The sequence below is a fragment of the Callithrix jacchus genome, chromosome X (genome assembly GCF_049354715.1).
Source record: "Callithrix jacchus isolate 240 chromosome X, calJac240_pri, whole genome shotgun sequence".
Classification (NCBI taxonomy): domain Eukaryota; kingdom Metazoa; phylum Chordata; class Mammalia; order Primates; family Cebidae; genus Callithrix; species Callithrix jacchus.
In genome coordinates, this window is record NC_133524.1 from 16927041 (window position 1) to 16945569 (window position 18529).

General features: G+C 41.3%; 2 protein-coding genes across 34 annotated transcripts in view; one reads left to right on the forward strand and one right to left on the reverse strand.

Moving 5' to 3' along the window:
- Nucleotides 1-18529, reverse strand: part of CTPS2 (CTP synthase 2) — a 229244-nt gene that overhangs the window by 164644 nt on the left and 46071 nt on the right. The gene's annotated exons all lie outside the window — the stretch shown is intronic.
- Nucleotides 318-8707, forward strand: S100G (S100 calcium binding protein G). 2 transcript variants are annotated; one of them, XM_078362227.1, is made up of 3 exons: nucleotides 318-379; nucleotides 5014-5157; nucleotides 8443-8707. In XM_078362227.1, the coding sequence occupies exons 2-3, from the start codon at nucleotides 5023-5025 to the stop codon at nucleotides 8545-8547; spliced, it is 240 nt and encodes a 79-aa protein (XP_078218353.1). In that variant the 5' UTR covers nucleotides 318-379; nucleotides 5014-5022; the 3' UTR covers nucleotides 8548-8707. The 2 variants fall into 2 exon arrangements, with proteins under 2 accessions (XP_078218353.1, XP_035144950.1); XM_035289059.3 differs by lacking the exon at nucleotides 318-379 and adding an exon at nucleotides 4161-4204.

Consider the following 18529-nt stretch of genomic DNA (forward strand, 5'->3'; position numbering starts at 1 on the left):
GATTTTTGCATCTGAAAGGAAAACGCAATTTCCATTGCAAAAGGATTGCCTTTGCTTCCTCTAATTCAGCCTAAATACTGGCTGTCATCTGATCCCCAGATCTGTCCGTTCTTGGAACTGAGCCATATAGCAGGAGAAAAATAAAAAAGGATCAATAAGTGATAAAGCTTTAGGAGATGTGAAAGCAGCATGTAAGGATAAATATGGCACTAATTAACCTTTACCGATGTTTCTGCAGCCCATAATAAAAGTGTAATGAGTTCAAGACTTTACAGCATCCCAAGTGCCTTAAACAACAAAGTCTACGGAAGTTAGGTTCTCTTAGCAACAGCGAAATTTCTGAATGGCAGTGTGTACGGGACCTACCTGACCTACCCTGGTAAGTGTCGCTTTCCTCATGTTCCTTATCTTTGAATATTTCACCTGGAGACAACGGGAAAGCCTACCCACCAGCAGCCATTTCCAGACTTTTAGGCAACACACAGCAATTTCCTCCTCTAACATTCTTTTTTTTTTTTTTTTTTTCCTATTTTGTAGCATTGGGGTTTTATCATGTTGCCCAGACTGGTCTTGAATTCCTGGGCTCAAGTGATCCGCCCGCCTCATCCTCCCAAAGTGCTGGGATTATAGGCGTGAGCCACCACACCCGGCCTCCTCTCTTCCTTACAAGGATTCTCCAACTCATTCCTTTCCTACTGCTCATTAGGTTTTCAAGCCTGATTCTGATTTTGATTCTAAGTCATACTCAAGTTGTACATAAGGTATCAGGCAGTTTTACATCAACATTACGTTCCCTAATGTAGAGTTGCACTGCTAGCTCCAGCAGCCTCCATCACTACAAACCAAATCTAAACTCTTCTGGGTGGCTCTCAGGTTCCACTTCACATGGGAACCCAGACTAACCATGTGCTTCTCATGTGTTCTAACCTGTAGCTTCTACCTCAGCTAGCTGGGGGCCATTGCTAATGGCACCTCCACTCTCCTACCCACCACGATACTACACATAGACCCCCTCCTTCTCTACTTTTCACAAGATGTCTTCTCCCTCCCATTCCTCATACTTTAGGGACCCCTTCCAGTTCCCCTTACTGCCTCATAATTAATACCATTGTTATGCTCAGCCTACCAAATAAGTAATGCATACACTGTCAATTCTTTTTCAGTAAGTCATCGTAGGAGGCTGAATAACGCCTCCTCTACCCAAAGACATCCACATCCTAGTCCCTGAAACCTATGAATCTGTGGCCTTGGCAAAGGGACTTTGCAGATGTGATTAAGTTGATGTGATAAATAACCTTTGCCTCTCCATTTTTCCATTACTACCCTGTGCCTGTCATTTTCCCCCCTTCTCTAGTTTCAAAATGCACTGTTGTGAACACACCCTGTATTTATCACTTGTCTCCATATATTTTTAGTTAATGTTTCATGAGAGTATCGGTGGATTTCATGTTTCTGAGTGCAGTTTACCCTCATGCTTTTGAGTATATGAGTAAAGAGAAAAATAACAGACAAGAGATGTGACAGGCAGAAGTGAGCAAGTAAAAACTTAAGAAGCCCCCACAGGCTGTTTTTCAAGTTCAAGTTTTGCTAGCATTTGCTACAAGTATAATTCTGACAATAGGCAGCATTGGGCCCATTCTAATCAGTTGTCTCTTGAAATAAGAGAATTGTAGCCTAAAAGGCTACTAACCAATACTGCTCCAAAAGTGTTTCTTATAGATAATTTTTACATACACATACACATGTCATATGTAATATATGGGTGTGTTATATAGAGCATATTATCTTTCATCAAATATATAGTTATTAAGATGGCATATAGTTATTAAAATCATTTCTTCAATACAGATGCAAAAAATAGGCCAGGTGCAGTGGCTCACGACTGTAATCCCAGCACTTTGTGAGACCGAAGCAGGCAGATCGTTTGAGCCCAGGAGTTGGAGACCATCCTGGGCAACATGGCAAAACTCATTTTGTATTTCTCTACGAGAAATTAAGAAAAAAAAAATTATCCAGGTGGGGTAGTACATGCCTGTAGTCCCAGCAACTTGGGAGGCTGAGATAGGAGAATCATCTGGGGAGCCTGAGAAAGTCGAGGCTGCAGTGAGCTGTATTTGTGCCTGAGTGACACAGTGAGTCTGTCTCAAAAAAACAAACCACAACAAACAAAACAGGTGCAAGAAATACAATAATCACCCCATTTGATTTCAGCTCACGAGTGGTAATTTGAGAGCAAAGATGATTTAAGATGCTATTCAACAAATGGGGAGATTTAACATGGGCTACGATAATGGCATTGTGGTTGCGTAGGAGAATGTCTCTGTCCTTAGGGGACAGATCCTGAGGCATTTACAGGGGAAGCGTCTGGATGTTTGTAACTGATTCTCAAATGACTCAGGGGTAGAGGAAAGTGTTCAGAGAAAGAGAAAGCAAATGCGGAGATGTTAACAATTAGTGAATGTAGTCGAAAGGCAGACTGGTGTTCCTTGCACTACTCTTGCCACTTTTCTGTAGATTTGAAATCTTAAAAAAAGATAGTGCTTGTTGTGATTATGCACAAAAGCCTACTGCCTCCTAGGAAAACAGAACATATGTGTAAAACCACTGACAATTTTCTAAAATCTTATTAAAATGCATTGCCAAAATCAGAATATTTTTGTGTAAAATCTTATAACTAAAAATAAAATACCTGTCTTTACTCAAATCAGTGAGTTAATACGTATTCTGTACTGGTGCATGGCAAAGTCAAAGAATCCGTAATAAAAACAAAAAAGAATATATACAAGACAGCAAAGACACATGGAACGATAAATGTTCAAGACTGGTGGGAAGCTGTTAAGGAATTCTATTAGATTTCCCATTTGTTCTCCAATGTAAATAAGGTCCTATAATTTTAGAGCTGAGAAACATCAGGGAGAAATACAGTCTCAATAGTTCAGTCCTCAGTTTGTGGGTGATATAAGGCAGAGTCAGAGAAAGTTGTACAAGTGTGGAAGTGTACAAGTGTTTCAAAGCTGCAAAGTGCTCTTAAAATCCACCTGGAACCCCTTCCTGTGAGTTACATCAGCATTAGGTCAATGTTCCTCAGAAATGTCTTATGTATTTCACGGAACTCTTTCCAGTAGAAATCAATGTCCTCGGCAGTTTTAAATCATGGCAGTTCCAAAAAGTTTGAAGTATTTCCAATTGAACAAGAGTAAGTCACAAGTTTTTTGAATGTTAACAAAATATATTTGGTAAGGAAAAGGATAATGAGAAATAAAAAAGCAGACATGGGACCAACAAATAATGAAAGAGCTGAAAAATGACCATGTTACTCAATAATTTTGATTTGCCAAATAAAACCACCAATTATCGAGTATCTTCTTTGCACTTCTTAAACCCATGTCTGAAGCAATACTTCCATTCATTCATTCATATATTCAAATATTTAAACTCCTAATATGCATAAGACCTCAGAAGGACTTCAATGACCTACTGTAATTTTTTAAACTATGTAATACTGTCCTTCTATGACAGCATTTTTTCTTTTTTAGAGACAGGATCTCACTCTGTCACCCAGGCTGGAGTACAGTGGCACAATCATGGCTCACTGTTGCCTTGACCTCCCAGGCTCAAGGAATCCTTCCACCTCAGCCTCTACAGTAGCTGGGACTACAGGCATGTACCACCACACCCGGATGATTTTTTTTTTAATTTTTAGTAGAGATGAGGTCTTGCTATGTTGACCAGGCTAGTATCAAACTCTTCACTTCAAGCCATCCTCCTGCCTCGGCCTCCCAAAGTACTGGGATTACAGACATGAGCTATCGCACAGGGCGGCATGTTTTTTTAAGTCTAAATATGCAACTAAATTGAAAATAATCCTCCATATGAAATGTGAACAGTGAGCAAATATCATGATTCTACATTGGAGGGAAAAATATAATCTCGGGGGAAAAAAAATCCAAGCTTACTCTTAGGACTCTGAACCATGAAGCAACTGTTGAGATGGCCCTTCATTGGATATTGCCCTTAATTATGGGGTTCATGCAGTCTTAAGCCTGGGTTTCAAAAACCATTAATAATTACCCTTAAATGGCCAACAAAAGGAAATTTTCATAATCAGGGTGGTGTGTCTGTTAAGACTATAAAAGTCTCACAACTCTGCTCAGCTCTTCAAACTCCTTTGATTCTTCTAGCTGTTTCACTACTGGGCGACCAGGTCAGTGTGATTTTGGTACTACCTAGAGCTCCTTCTGTTTTGTGTTAATACTCTGCTTCCTTGTAGAATGGTGTGAAAGATAATGGTCTAGAGAGAAGGTAAGTTTATGCCATCTGAAGATACTCTCTGTAACTTAAAAGCTAGAAGCTGTGGTCAAGTATTCTTCAAGACCACAGCCTGCAAAGTGCAGACCAGATACATAAAAAGTTAAGAATGTCATTAATTACTAATAAAAATGTTTGGCTCCAGGGACCATCTCCTAACATATGTACTCTAAGAACAGACATTTAACATACTGTCTAAAATGCCTTTTTTTTCTTTTTTTTTTTTTTTTTTTTTTTGAGACAGAGGCTCGCTCTATTGCCCAGGCTGGAATGCAGTGGTGTGATCTCAGCTCACTACAACCTCCACCTCCCAGGTTCAAGTGATTCTCCTGCCTCAGTCTTCCAAGTGCTGGGACTACAGGCGCGCACCACCATGCCCGGCTTATTTTTGTATTTTTAACAGAGACGGGGTTTCACCATGTTGGCCAGGCTGGTCTTGAAGTCCTGACCTCAGGTGGTCCGCCTGCCTCGGCCTCCTAAAGGGCTAAGATTACAGGCGTGAGCTACTGTGCCCAGCCTAAGATGCTTATTTTTAAAACATGTTGGAAATTACTGGTGCCATTCCCACCCTGATGCTCTCTTTTCCTTATTATTCCCCCTTTATGCCAAGGAAATGGCCTAATGGTACTAAAATGCTGCTGATAACCCTCAGCACAAAACTCTACTTCAGCTTTTCGGTAAGTTCATTTTCTTCCCAATTTATAGGACACGAGAATGAGTGCTAAAAAGTCTCCGGAGGAACTGAAGAGGATTTTTGAAAAATATGCAGCCAAAGAAGGTGATCCCAACCAGTTGTCAAAGGATGAACTGAAGCTATTGATTCAGGCTGAATTCCCCAGTTTACTCAAAGTAAGTGGCCATCCACAGAGACCGCTTAGTGGGACTGATGGTGGGAAGGGAGCGGGGGTGAGGAAATGACCCCAGTAGAGCTTTATAGGGACCATCACTTGAGGGAGGACACACACAGGTAGGCTTTCTTCCCCTTAAGTCGGGCCACAATTCAGAAGGCAAGCTCTCAGAAAACAAGGGCCAAGCCTTCTACCCCTCCCGCAACCTCAGCACAGGACTCTGTAGGACTAGCCATGGTAAATGGAAGCTATGCCAAGCTATGCCAAGCTAGGCCTGGAAGCACCACAAGTTTACCAAGCAAACCCACCAAGGCCTTCAGCATCGATTCGGTACCTCTGTTCCAGGCTTTAGGAAAACAAAGAGGACTGCAAAACAGTGTTAGCTGGCATTGGACAGGCTTCATTTTTATATGTAAAATCCCTCAACAAGACCAACACTTACTTGGCAGTCTGTTATGAAAACCCACTGACAAATTGCCTTGTCAGAACTCATTTATATTTCAAAAGCATTTAAATTTGTGTTCATCACTTAAATTTGTGTTAATGAGACAACTATGCATGTCTAAACAACTTTCTAGAAAGAAATAATTTCCTTGGCCATAAAGTTTCACATCAAAACCACCCCAGAGTTGTCAAAATCAAAATGCATTCAAGGCAACAGACTGCAGAGAAGAGCTGATCCTCCTCGCTCCAATAGACAGTACCTTCTTTCCTTTTGTTGAAGAAAAAAACTGATTCAGGACACTTACTAAAGATGGTAAGACTGACTCACTCCAGGAGGGCCATGGCGATCCGTATAGGGCACCACGGAAACGGGATCTTGCCATAGTGGGCGAGATTGGGCTCAACTCCAAAAAGGACAAGTGGAGGTTTATGACCAAGGGGCAGGTTGAGGGGCCAGTGGATGGAAAATTACGAATGAAACATCCAGCATAAGGGGTTTCTGGCTAAATTGCCTTGACAGGATTCTAGCTGAAGGCAGGCCAGATGATCAAATATCAAGGATGGTGAGATTCAAAAACAGAGAGGGAAGCCCAAGGTCGGGCCTAGTCAAGCAGAGGACTCAAAGGAGAGAGTCATTGTCATTTTGCAACTAAAAACCATCTTCACAATGGAAGTGACTGTGCAATTGTTTCGAATGACTCAGTCACTATTTAGCTCTAACTTCAGGAGAGAACGTTTCTTAAAATATTTTAACCAGCTCTCCAGATTTTAACCAGAAATGTCTCTTCTGCCAATATGACAATTGGAAAGACTTCTGTTTTTAATACTAAAAAGAAAAAAAGCTGAATTCAATGACCCTATAATCTGCTATTTTCTCATTTTCTTATAATTGAAATATAAAAGCAGTTGTAAAAACAGTTAAAGTCACTAGCAGAAAAAGGGATGTTTTAATTAAAAAGCAAAACAAAAGTTGGTGAGAAATTTTAAATTTTAAAAAAATCTTCATTTTTTCCAAAAAGAAGAAAAATAATCATCTAACAGGAAAGCCTAGGCCATCTACTCAAACAAGTTGTTTCAAAAGGTAACATGGGTAAATTTTTGTATACTTTACGTCTTTCCTACAAAAAGTACATAAGACTCATAATTTGGAAAAAGGTAGGAAGACTAATGGTAAGTTCTGAAAGTCTACTTACATGTACCTGATTATATTGCCATAAGGATTAATAAGATTTTCCAGCACACTCTGTTTACATATATCATCACCATGTATGGTTTAGAATCTAGTAAAGGCTTCAGGAAAACAGTGTTTCATATTCATAAATCAGAGGCTGAGTAAGTAACTTACAGTTTGGTCTTGTGATCAAAGCAAAGTGCTAAGTGTTTTTGTAGGATCTCAGGAGTTAAAATGTATCTTCTATAGAGAGGTGCTGCACAGCACTGCGAATCTACTTAGCACTACTGAACTGTATGCTTAAAGATGATTAAGAGTATAAAATCAATATTATGTGTTTTTTACCACAATTCATATATGCATGTCTAATTTGAAACTCACAAACTAAACTGTTATTTCAATCGGTTTTCTAAGCAGTATTTTGCCACAGATAAACTCCTACCTCAAAGTCCAAGTAGTAATGGCTTTAAGATTAGAGTTATATGGTAGAGACAAAAATTAAGTCTGCTTAAAACACTGCAGGAAGTTCAGTAGTCAAAAAGCCTGCATATGATCTCATGTGACATCTCAAGCAGTGGTTCTCCAAGTGTGGTCCCAGGGCAGCAGCACTGGCATCACCTGGGAAGCTGCTGAAAATTTATATCCTCCAGCCCGGACAACACAGCAAGATCTTGTCTCTATGAAAATTTTTTTTAATTAGCCAGGTGTGGTGGCATACAACTTCAGTCCCAGCTACTCAGGAGGCTGAGGCAAGAGGATCACTTGGGCCCAGGAGGTAGAAGCTGCAGTGAGCTGTGATCATGCCACTGCACTCCAGCCTGGGTAACAGAGCAAGACCTTGTGTACAGATTTTCAGGCCCCACCCCAGGCCTAGTGAATCAGAAACTCTGGAGGTGGGGCCAGCAATCTGTATTTACTAAGGTCAGCAAGCCCATCATGTGATTCTGGTGCATGTTAAAGCGTGGGAACCGTTGAGCCAAAGTCATTTTGCATAGCTCAGCATTTGGGAAAAATTGGGGCAGTCGTTAGTTAAGGGGTTGAGCTCTGGAGTCAACGTGTGGACCCCAAGCCCTCTGCTAACCAGCTGTGGGTCCTCAACCAAGTGACTGGCTATCTCTGAGCCTGTTTCCCCACCCGTAAAGTACATCTCCCTCATAGGGTAGCCGGAAGGATTACAGTCTACCTAAAGGCCTTGGCCCCATGCTGGCCAGCAGGGAGCCCTCTCTGCCTGCTGTGTCCGGTAATATGGCAGCCCTAGTCCTGGAGCAGGAGACAAACCCAGCTCCCAGGAAAACCTTGGGGCAGGGGTCCTCAGCTCTGTGCGTGCCATGGGCAATGCAGTGAAGCCCACAGATCGCTTCTCGGAATGCTTTTAGAGGAATAAAGAAAAAGACCCAAAATCACATTAAAAAAAACAACTGTATTAAAATATACATTGCATTAAAATAATAATAAATGTGTGATATGGAGGGGAAAAAAGGTAGCCAGTTCTATGACACGGAGCAATACAACAGCTAAAGCTGTTTTCTCTCTGTTAGCTATTAGATGCATGTCATTAGGCTGCCTTCTTGGCACACAGATCCAACACCTCTAATTTCTGAGAGTGTGTGGCAGTAACTGATTCATTTTTTTCTCCCCTCCCCTCTCCCATTCTTCTTTTATCTAAAACAGGGTCCAAACACCGTAGATGATCTCTTTCAAGAACTGGACAAGAATGGAGATGGAGAAGTTAGTTTTGAAGAATTCCAAGTACTAGTAAAAAAGATATCCCAGTGAAGGAGAAAACAAGATAGCACCCTGAGCACCGAAGGAAGAGAACCTATGCTGTGGTCTTATCCTATGTGGAATCCACCAGAGTCTCTGGTTTAATTGTTTGCAATTATAAAGATCTGGCTATGAGGTTCAATTATTGTTAATAAAGAAATTATTAGACATATGTTACCTTGTTAAGTACTGGTCCTTATAACATAACAGACTTGAAAGTAGCCTTAGTCTGATTCAACTAATTCTACAGATTTAAAAGAGAGAGAGAGAGAGGGAGGCTGAAGCAGGAAGAACACTTGAGCCCTAGAGGTCAAGGTTGCAGTGAGCCATGATTTCATCACCGCCCTCCAGCCTGGACCATAGAGGGGAACCTTGTGCAGAAAAAAAGGTGAGGGCCAAGATAGCTCTATGATCCTGCCCAAAATTACGAAGATGGTGTGGGAGACTTGGAAAGAATCCAGAAATGCCAAACCAGCTCCCTTGTTCCACTTTTTGCCAGAATCACCCTGTTGCTTGCTCTCCCTCCTTAACTCCTCAGTGCTCGGATCATCTACAATTTCTACTCTCATCTCACACTATCCACTAGCTAGTGAGAAAAACACTTCACAGACACTTGACTTCATGCCATCTCCCAGCACTTGCTGTGCTTTCTGAATGAATGACCCTTGAGGGAGAACAGAAAGAACACAGGACCTAGAGGCGGACCCACTCATCACTGACCAAGTGGCCTCGGGTCTACCAGCCTAACGCCTTGGTTCTGGTGTGTGATGTGTAACGTAAAAGATCACAGGAAGACCTTGGGCCCTCTCAACTCTTGGCATCCTGTATTCTGAGAAAACAGTCAGCCCTCAAGTTCAAGTTCCACTTTTTCAGTCCAGCTGGGGGATGCAGCAGGTGAAGTGAGGACAGTGGGGAATACAGAGGCAAGGAGTGCAGAAGGGAAAGGAAGTTTCTGCTACCCCTTACCAGATAAGAGTTCAAATGTTAATGTTCAAGTTCATCCAAGTTACCAATGGCTCAAGCGAATCCTAATAGCCTAGTCACAGCAGGGCCCGGGAAGCTAGATTTTTATTTCTTCTATATCCTCGAAACTCTCCTCCACAAAACACCCATGAAATATCAATAGTATTAGGTCTCACTGCCTTCGAACAGTGTCTCTCAATCTTTCTTTTCTTTTCTTTTCTTTTTGTTGTGAGACAGTCTTGCTCTGATGCCCAGGCTGGAGTACAGTGGTGCAACCTTGGCTCACTGCAACCTTCACCTCCTGGGCTCAAGTAATTCTCCTGCCTCAGCCTCCTGAGTAGCTGGGATTACAGGCGGGCACCCTGGTCTCAAACTCCCTATCTCAGGTGATCCGCCCACCTCAGCCTCTCAAAAGTGCTGGGATTACAGGTCGCACCCGGCCTCTCTCAACCTTTCTTAAGTCATTATCACCCTCCTAAGGAGCCGTGTTAAACATTCGTTTCTAATCGCCACCCCCCAGGAAATTTTAACTCCAGGGATGCCATGTGCATCTGTTTATGTGCTGTGTGCATATCTGCGCTTTAGACATGAAGTAAGACTTTTTTTTACCCCACTGCTGCTATCCCCACCAAAAGCCCAATTGTAACCCCACTGGGAGTGATATGACATGCCTTTAAACAATGTTCTTCAAGCCCTTTATTATTTTTACCTCATGTTCTAGAGCCCAGACTGCCACACTGTACTTTCTGTAGTTAACATCAGAAAGATATGGGATCATTTCTACTTTCAACGTGTAGAAAATGATGATACTGAATGCTTTTCAAACTACACAAACCTTCGCCAAGAATCTGCTATATGGCCCTACCCTCAAGCTGAAAATCACTGCCTGCAAAGTACCACCTTCGACTTATTTTTAGTTTTAGATTTTTTGGTTTTTGGTTTTTGTGGGGTTTTTTTTGAGACAGTCTTGTTTGGTCACCCAGGCTGGAATGCAGTGGCCCATTCATGGGTCATTGCAGTCTTGACCTCTTGGACCCAAGCAATCCTCCCACCTCAGTCTCCAAAGTAGCTGGGATGTGCCACTATGCCTGGCCAATTTCTTTTTTTTTTTTTTTACTTTTTGGTCTCCCTGTGTTGCCCAGACTGGTCTCGAACTCCTGGGCTCAAGTGATCCACCCACTTTTGTCTCCAAAAGTGCTGGGATTATAGGCATAAGCCACCATGCCCATCCTTTTTTTTTTTTTAATTCAGTGAACTTGAATGTATATGCTGGATTCTTCTGTCAAGTTGGCTGCTGTCATTTTTCCAGAAGCTGGATGGCTCTCTGAGGTGAGCAGAGGAGCACATGCCCACACTCCCACCTCATCTGCCCATAAAAGGCTGGGCAGTACCAGGCTTGTCTCTGGAAGGTTTGAGCTCAGAGAGAGAGAAGTACCAGTTGATGTAAACACAGGGGTGGTGGGGACAGGGTGGCCAAAATAAACTGGGCTCAAGATGAGCAGCTGGCACATAATGACTTGGAAGGAAAGGTGCTTGAGATTTCCTGGAAAATCTCTACAAGTGCACAGTAGAAAGTATTCTCATTGGTTACATGCTTCAAGAGGACTGGGCAGATGGGGGGGGGTAAGAGGAGGACAGGAATAAGAGAGCCACTATTCACTGGACAAATTATTGGACACTTTGATTTCTGAGCTATATGGATGTGTGTCCTATGAAAACAAAATAAACGAAAATGTTCAATAGTAAGAGAATACTTTGCAAATCCCCTGCTGCTGCTCTTTGTGATTAGCCTCACAGCACTCCTATTCGGAATAATCAAAAAATACAACTATCCGAATTTTGGGAGAAGAGTATACTTGCGGAGATTTGGGAAGAAAGGAAATAATTATGGAAGTTTCCCTCAATAATAAAATGAAATTCATTGGAAGCCATTTCAAACATTTAGAAACTTAACCAGAAAAATAGAAAAGTGGCAGGGTACAGTGGCTCACTCACACCTGTAATCCCAGCACTTTGGGAGGCTAAGGCAGGTGGATCACTTGAGCCTAATAGTTCAAGACTAGCCTGGGCAGCGTGGCAAAACCCCATCTCTATAAAAAATATAAAAATTAGCCAGGCACAGTGGCACACACCTACAGTCCCAGTTACTCGGGAGGCTGAGGCAGGAGGATTGTCTGAGCCTGGGAGGCAGAGGTTGCAGTGAGCCAAGATTATGCCATTGCACTCCAGTCCAGGCTGAGTGACAGAGCAAGACTCTGTTTAAAAAACAAAAAACAAAAAAAAAAACAAGTAATTTCTAAACCACCACAAAACAGAGGAGATTTTTATAAACAGTTGAGGGAATGTTTAAATACAATTTGTGTCATTCTAATTCAACACAAGAACGTTCTCAGGGTATTAAAACTCTTAAACATTTCTAATGACTCATTACATTCCACTGTATAGATACCCCATAATAGTCTTAACTATTTCCCTACTGTGAGGCATTTAGATTGTTGTCATTTCCGATTCTTCCAAATGTTATGATGAGTAGATCGTTGTCATTTCTGATTCCTGTAAATGTAATGAGTACCTATTCATATTTCTGTCAACATTTCAGATTTCCTTAGGAGAATTTCTGAGAGGTAAATGTCTGAGTCAGAGGGTATGGATATTCGTATGGTTTGTCAAACAGACCACCTAACTGAGTTCCCAAAAGGCTGTATGGAATCACAGCTCTACAGGTAGGAAGGAGAATGCCAGCTTCACTCCCTGGAGAGCATTTCCTGGTCTCATTTTAACAACTGTTTTGTTCATGATGGTACACATCTTTTATTTGTTGCTGGTTATAATAAGAATCCCTTACTATTTCACCATGAAGTTTACTGTTGGACACTGCTTTGTAAAAGGTGTTCTTGTTTAAGAAGTACTGGTCTCTTCCTAGTTCATTATGAGATTGTGAGCACCGGGTTTGGATATTGAGCATGTATGGCGCTACAGGGTTTCTCTTTTGTTCAATCAATATAATGTATTAATTTAATTCCTGGGATAAACATACTAGCCAGTCATGACCAATCATTCTTTAATGCTGTTAAATTAGACGTTCTAATAGTTTATTTAAGATTTTCACATCTTCATTCCTAACCAATGTGAGTCTATAGTTTGGGCTTTTATTATTTGTGGTGCATGATTTGTTCAGTTCTGATACCTAGCTCACGCTAGCTTCTCATTTTAGCCCAAGTTCAAGATATCAATTAGCCCCTTGCAGAGTTAATATACATTATCTATTTCTTTTTTTTTTTTTTTTTTTAAGATGGGGTTTCACCATGATGGCCAGGCTGGTCTTGAACTGCTGACTTCAAATGATCCACCCACCTCAGCCTCCCAAAGTGCTAGGATTACAGGCGTGAGCCATTGCGGCCAGCCACATTATCTATTTCAACTGCAACATATATAAAGTACTTATTATGGGCAAGGCCCTATACAAGATGCCATGAGAAATACAAATTTCCAGACCTCTGAGATTCCAAGTCAGTAAGTCTGGGACCAGGTCAGGGGAAGGATTCATCAAAAAAGTAGTATTTCAACTGGGCTTTGTAGAAAGAACTTTGAGGGGAGCATGCAGGAAAGGGACAGCAGTGGGCATTCAGAAAGAGAGAAAATAGCCCAAGCAAACACATCATGCCCAGTGCAAGTCAGTTCAGAGAACATGCACATGTTTGGGGTGGAATGCCAGGTATGAGGAATGAAGAGGGCACGCCTGCTTGAGATCATGAAAGTCCTTGGTTGCCATGCTGAATCCACCCAAGGTCACACAGGGAGCAAGTAGGTGTAGGAGTCACAGGATGACAAAAAAAAGAAAATTGTATATATTCAAGGTATACAACATGATATTTTCATCTATGCATACATTGTGGAATGATTACCATGACCAAGCTAACACATCATTTCACACAGTTACCATTGTGTGTGTGTGTGTGTGTGTGTGTGTGTGTGTGTGTGTGTGGTGAGAGCACTAGAGATCTACTTTCAGCAAATTTCAAGTATTCAATACAGCATTACTAACTATGGCCCCCATGCTGTACATTAGACCTCCAGAACCATTCATCTTATAACTGCAAGTTTGTTCCCTTTGACTAGCATCTCCCCATTTTTCCCATTCCCATTCCACCCAGGTAATATCATTCTACCCTCGGCTTCTAGTTTGATTGTTTTAGATGCCACATATAAGTGAGATTATACAGTATTTGTCCTTCTGTGCCAGGCTTATTAACATAATGTCCTCCAGGTTCATCCATGTTGCTGCAAAAGGCAGAATTTCCTTCTTTTTTGAAGCCAAGCAGTAATCCACTTCCATTTTCCCTATTTATTCAACTATCAATGAATACTTAGGCTGATTCTATGTCGTGGCTATTATAAATAATGCTGCAACAAACAGGAGCGCAGATACCTCTTGAACATAATAATTTCATATCTTTTGGATACATATCCTGTAGTGAGGTTGGTGGATCATACTGTTGTTCTATTTTTAATTTTTTGAGACCTCCACACTCTCTCTCTCTCTCTTTTCAGGGTCTCACTCTGTCACCCAGGCTGGAGTGCAGTGATCACAGCTCCTTGGGCTCAGGTGATCCTCCCATCTCAGCATCCTGAGTAGCTGGGACTACAAGTGCACACCACCACGCCCAGCTAACTTTTAATTTAATTTTATTTTATTTATTGATTTGTTTGCTTATTTATTTATGTATTTATTTATTTATTTTGAGGTGGAGTCTTGCTTTGTCACCAGGCTGGAGTGCAATGACATGATCTCAGCTCACTGCAACCTCCGACTCCCAGGTTCAAGCAATTCTCCTGCTTTAGCCTCCTGAGTAGCTGGGATTACAGGTGCATGACACCACGCCCAGCTAATTTGTTGTATTTTAGTAGAGACAGGATTTCACCATGTTGGCCAGGATGGTCTCAGTATCCTGACCTCATGATCCACTTGCCTCAGCTTCCCAAAGTGCTGGGATTACAGGCACGAGCCACCGCGCCCAGCCAACTTTTTAATTTTTAATTTTTTAATTTTTTTGTAGAGATGAGGTATCACCATGTTGACCAGGCTGGTCTCAAACTCCTGGGCTCAAGCAATCCTTCCACCTTGGCCGCCCAAAGCGCTAAGATTACAGGTGTGAGCCACCATGCCCAGCCAAGAATTTTTCTTTATCTGAGTAGAGAAAAGTTACCTTAGCCAACAGTCTGATATCAACTCTAAACCTACTATCCCCACAGAGATAGTATTAAAGGAGTATTAGGCTCCCAGAGTGGTCTGTAAAAAGATTTAACCCATATTATAGCTGTAATTTTTTTTTTGAGATGGAGTTTCGCTCTTGTTGCCCAAGCTGGAGTGCAATGGTGCAATCGTGGCTCACTGCAACCTCTGCCTCCTGGGTTAAAGCAATTCTCCTGCCTCAGCCTACCGAGTAGCTGGGATTACAGGTGGCTGCCCCCACGCCCAGCTAATTTTTTTTGTATTTTTAGTAGAAATGATGTTTCACTATGTTAGCCAGACTGGTCCCAAACTCCTGATCTCAGGCGATCCACCCACCTCGGCCTCCCAAAGTGCTGGGATTACAGGTGTGAGCCATTGTGCCTAGCCTATAGCTGTATTCTTGATGATTGCTTTTATGGGAAAAAAGTCTTTAGCCCTAACTAACCTCCAAGTGATTTCTATATGATCTTTTTAATAGTCAGAAGATGCTTACTTCAACAGTGTGAATGCAAACCAATCCTCAAAGTAATCAAAATTGGCTAAAAGATAACTCTAAGTGGGCTGTCTGGTTTTTTTTCAACACCTCTTAATTTGCATTCCACATGAAGTTGTCAAAAAATAATACAGAGGAGGAAAATAGTTTAAACAGGGCTTCAACTAAAGGCAGGAAAATGTTATGCATTAATTATGCTTAATGTATAACAAAAATCAACTTTCACCCAAAAGCAAATTAAAATCAGCTTTTAATTATGTGACTGTTTCACAAATCTATGGCATATGTAAAATTCACTTAACCCTGAAAATTCCTGGATCGAAAAGGGATAAATGACATCATACCTATGATAAATAATGAACATTGAAATAATATCAAATACCAAAATGTCAAATATCCATTTGCATCTTGTTAAAATGCTTTGAATTTCTCCCTGTCCTTTCCGATACCACCATCCAAGTGTGCATGTGTGTGCTGATGTCCTTTGAAGGTGGAACATGAATTCTGTTTTCAGGGTGTCATATCATATGTAAATTCAGATTTTTTAGTTACCTTTTTCAACAAACAGAAAAGAAATGCTTAGAGTTAAGCACATTCACATGCCTACACATTAGATTGAGATCATTTAATATGCCTCAAAAGCTGAAAATATTCTAAATATAAAGTCCAAAATACTGTGAACTACCCTCCAGATGAACTGGAGACATCGCAAGCCAAATTCAAGGTCAATGATGTCAGCAGCAGCCATGTGATTGATATGGAGTTAGAATGTAAGTCAGCAACAGCTGTGCTTCTGGTTAAATGCTATGTAGAAGGCAGCTGAGACTACTTTGAAGCAAGCCAAAAAACCTGAGTTGCTATAGAACCCTAAGTATTCTGCAAAGTCCCAGACCCTTCAATTTTACCTTGTGGATTGGGCAGAGAAATGACACAATAAAATAAATTTTACTCATTCTCTCCTGGGCACTCTGAGATTCAGAAAGAGACTACCTTAACCCTTAGGGGAAAATCTATTTCTCTTTTTATGTGTCTAATAGAGACTTTCTCTTGGATCTGTTCTGGATGCCAGTGTCTCTACTGGTTTCATAATCAGCCAAAGCCCTAATCATGCATGCCAAAGGAGGGTCATGACGACCCATGAACAGATTTTGGAAGTAAATATACCCTAAAGAAAGCTCCTGGTTTCCAAATTGTTTAATTTCCTGGCTAGAAGAGCCAGAATGACCAAAGCCCACAAAGTAACTGTTACTTGCTCAAGCTTAAGTGACTCTGCAGGCTTCACGGTGCTTGCTGCCTTATGATTCTATCTCCTTCATCTTTTTTTTTAAATAAGACTTCTGACATTGATACAAATGCTGGCTCTTAAGGCTATTTTTCTCCAGCAAACTGATTGCAGGCTATAAAGATGTTCAATAGCAATTAGCTTTTATTGTTCTCATCTCACTTATGTGTATAGGAGCCATCAAAATGTAAAATGTGTACATCCTCCGACCTAGCAACTCCCCTTCTAGGAATTTATCCCCACAGATGTGTTCACACGTGAGTGCAAGGACATATGCACATGGATACTAATTTACAGCATGATTTAAAGCAGGAAAATAATGGGCACAACTAAATACGAGACTGGTTAAATAAATAAGGATGCAGCCATATAGTATACAGCAGGGCAAGCACGTGGAAGATAACCCTGCACATTGATGTGGAGTGATCAGCATACAAAGCAAGGTAGGAACAGTGTCTCGAGCATGCTATAAAGTTGTTTTGTTTGGATTTGTTTTGAGACAGGGACTCACGCTGTCGCCCAGGCGGCACAATCACAGCTCACTGCAGCTCAACCCCCCGGGCTCAATCGATCCTTTCACCTCAGTCTCCCGAGTAGCTAGGACTATAGGTGCATTCCACCATGCCCAGCTGATTTTATTTCTTTTTTGTAGCGGCAAGGTCTCATTATGTTGCCCAGGCTGCTCTTGAACTCCTAGACTCAAGCAGTCCTCCCAACTCAGCCTCCCAAAGTGCAGAGATTACAGGCATGAGACACTGTACCCAGTCAAGATTTTTTGTAAAGGGAATACATATTCACATGTGTGTGGCTAAGTGGGTATACACACACACACACACACACACACACACACACACACACATCTCTGAAGTAACTAAAGAAATGCATCAGCTAAGCCTCTGTAGTCCCAGCTACTTGGGAAGCTGAGGTGGAAAAATAACTTGAGCTCAGGAGTTCGAGGCTATAGTACGCTATGATCATACCTGAGAATACCCAGCCTGGGCAACATAATGAGATGGCCCATCTCTTAAAAAAATAAAAAAGAAAGAAATGGATCAAGGTAGTTGCCACTGGGAAAGGGAACTGAAGTGAGGTGGGGACAAAGTAGAGGCCGTTCTGTATCTTTTCTGCAGCGCTTTTTTACCCTGTGTATAAAATTATTTTCATGCACATACACACACTCCCAGTAAAGAATAGCCATCAAAGGATTAACCTTGCCAACACTATGTAACAGTGGCATCTACTGGTAAAATCACTTCCTATCCCGAAGTATATCTTAGAAAAGAAAACCCATAGTTTTCCTGGTATAGCCATTTCAGCTATTAGTCAGGAAATATGTTCATATCAAAGACTCATAAGGAACCCTTCCTTGGTATTAGGCCTTCTGAGCATAAGCCTTAAAAGTACCATCTGGCTGGTAAGTTATGGTTCATTATGATTTGAATTACAAGCTATAAAAAAGTGAAGAATACATCTATGTGCTTCTGTGGGGTGATCTCCAGCATACAGTGTTAAGTGAAAAGTGCAATGCAGGAACAAACTGTGCAGAGTATGCTACCATTTCCCTAAGAAGGGGAGTGGATTACAAAGACATACAGCTTTACTTACATCTAAATGGAAAGATAAACCGAGAAAAAAAGAATGAATGGTTACCATAAGGGAAATGAGTGAACAGGCTACAGTGGACAGAAATAGAATTAGATTTATCTAAATCAGTGGTTTTCACCAGGGTGATTCTGCCCCTGCCCCCAAGAGATATTTAACAATATCTGGAGATACTTTTAGTGTCACAATTGGGCAGGGGTGAGGGGGAGATACTGGCATCTAGTGGGCAGAAGCTCCCACACACAACAAAGAATGATCTGTCCCCAAATGTCGATAGCACAGATTATATATTTGATAAGGAACTTATATCTAGAACATATAAAGAACTCTTATAACTCAATAATAAAAATGCAAATACCCAAATTTTAAAACAGACAAAGGATGTGAATGTACATTTCTCCAAAAAACACACACAAGTAGC

Coding starts and splice junctions, on each gene's coding strand:
- S100G (XM_078362227.1), top strand. CDS start 5,023: ATGAGTGCTAAAAAGTCTCCGGAGGAACTGAAGAGGATTTTTGAAAAA. Junction 5,158..8,442: donor AATTCCCCAGTTTACTCAAA/GTAAGTGGCCAT, acceptor TATCTAAAACAG/GGTCCAAACACCGTAGATGA.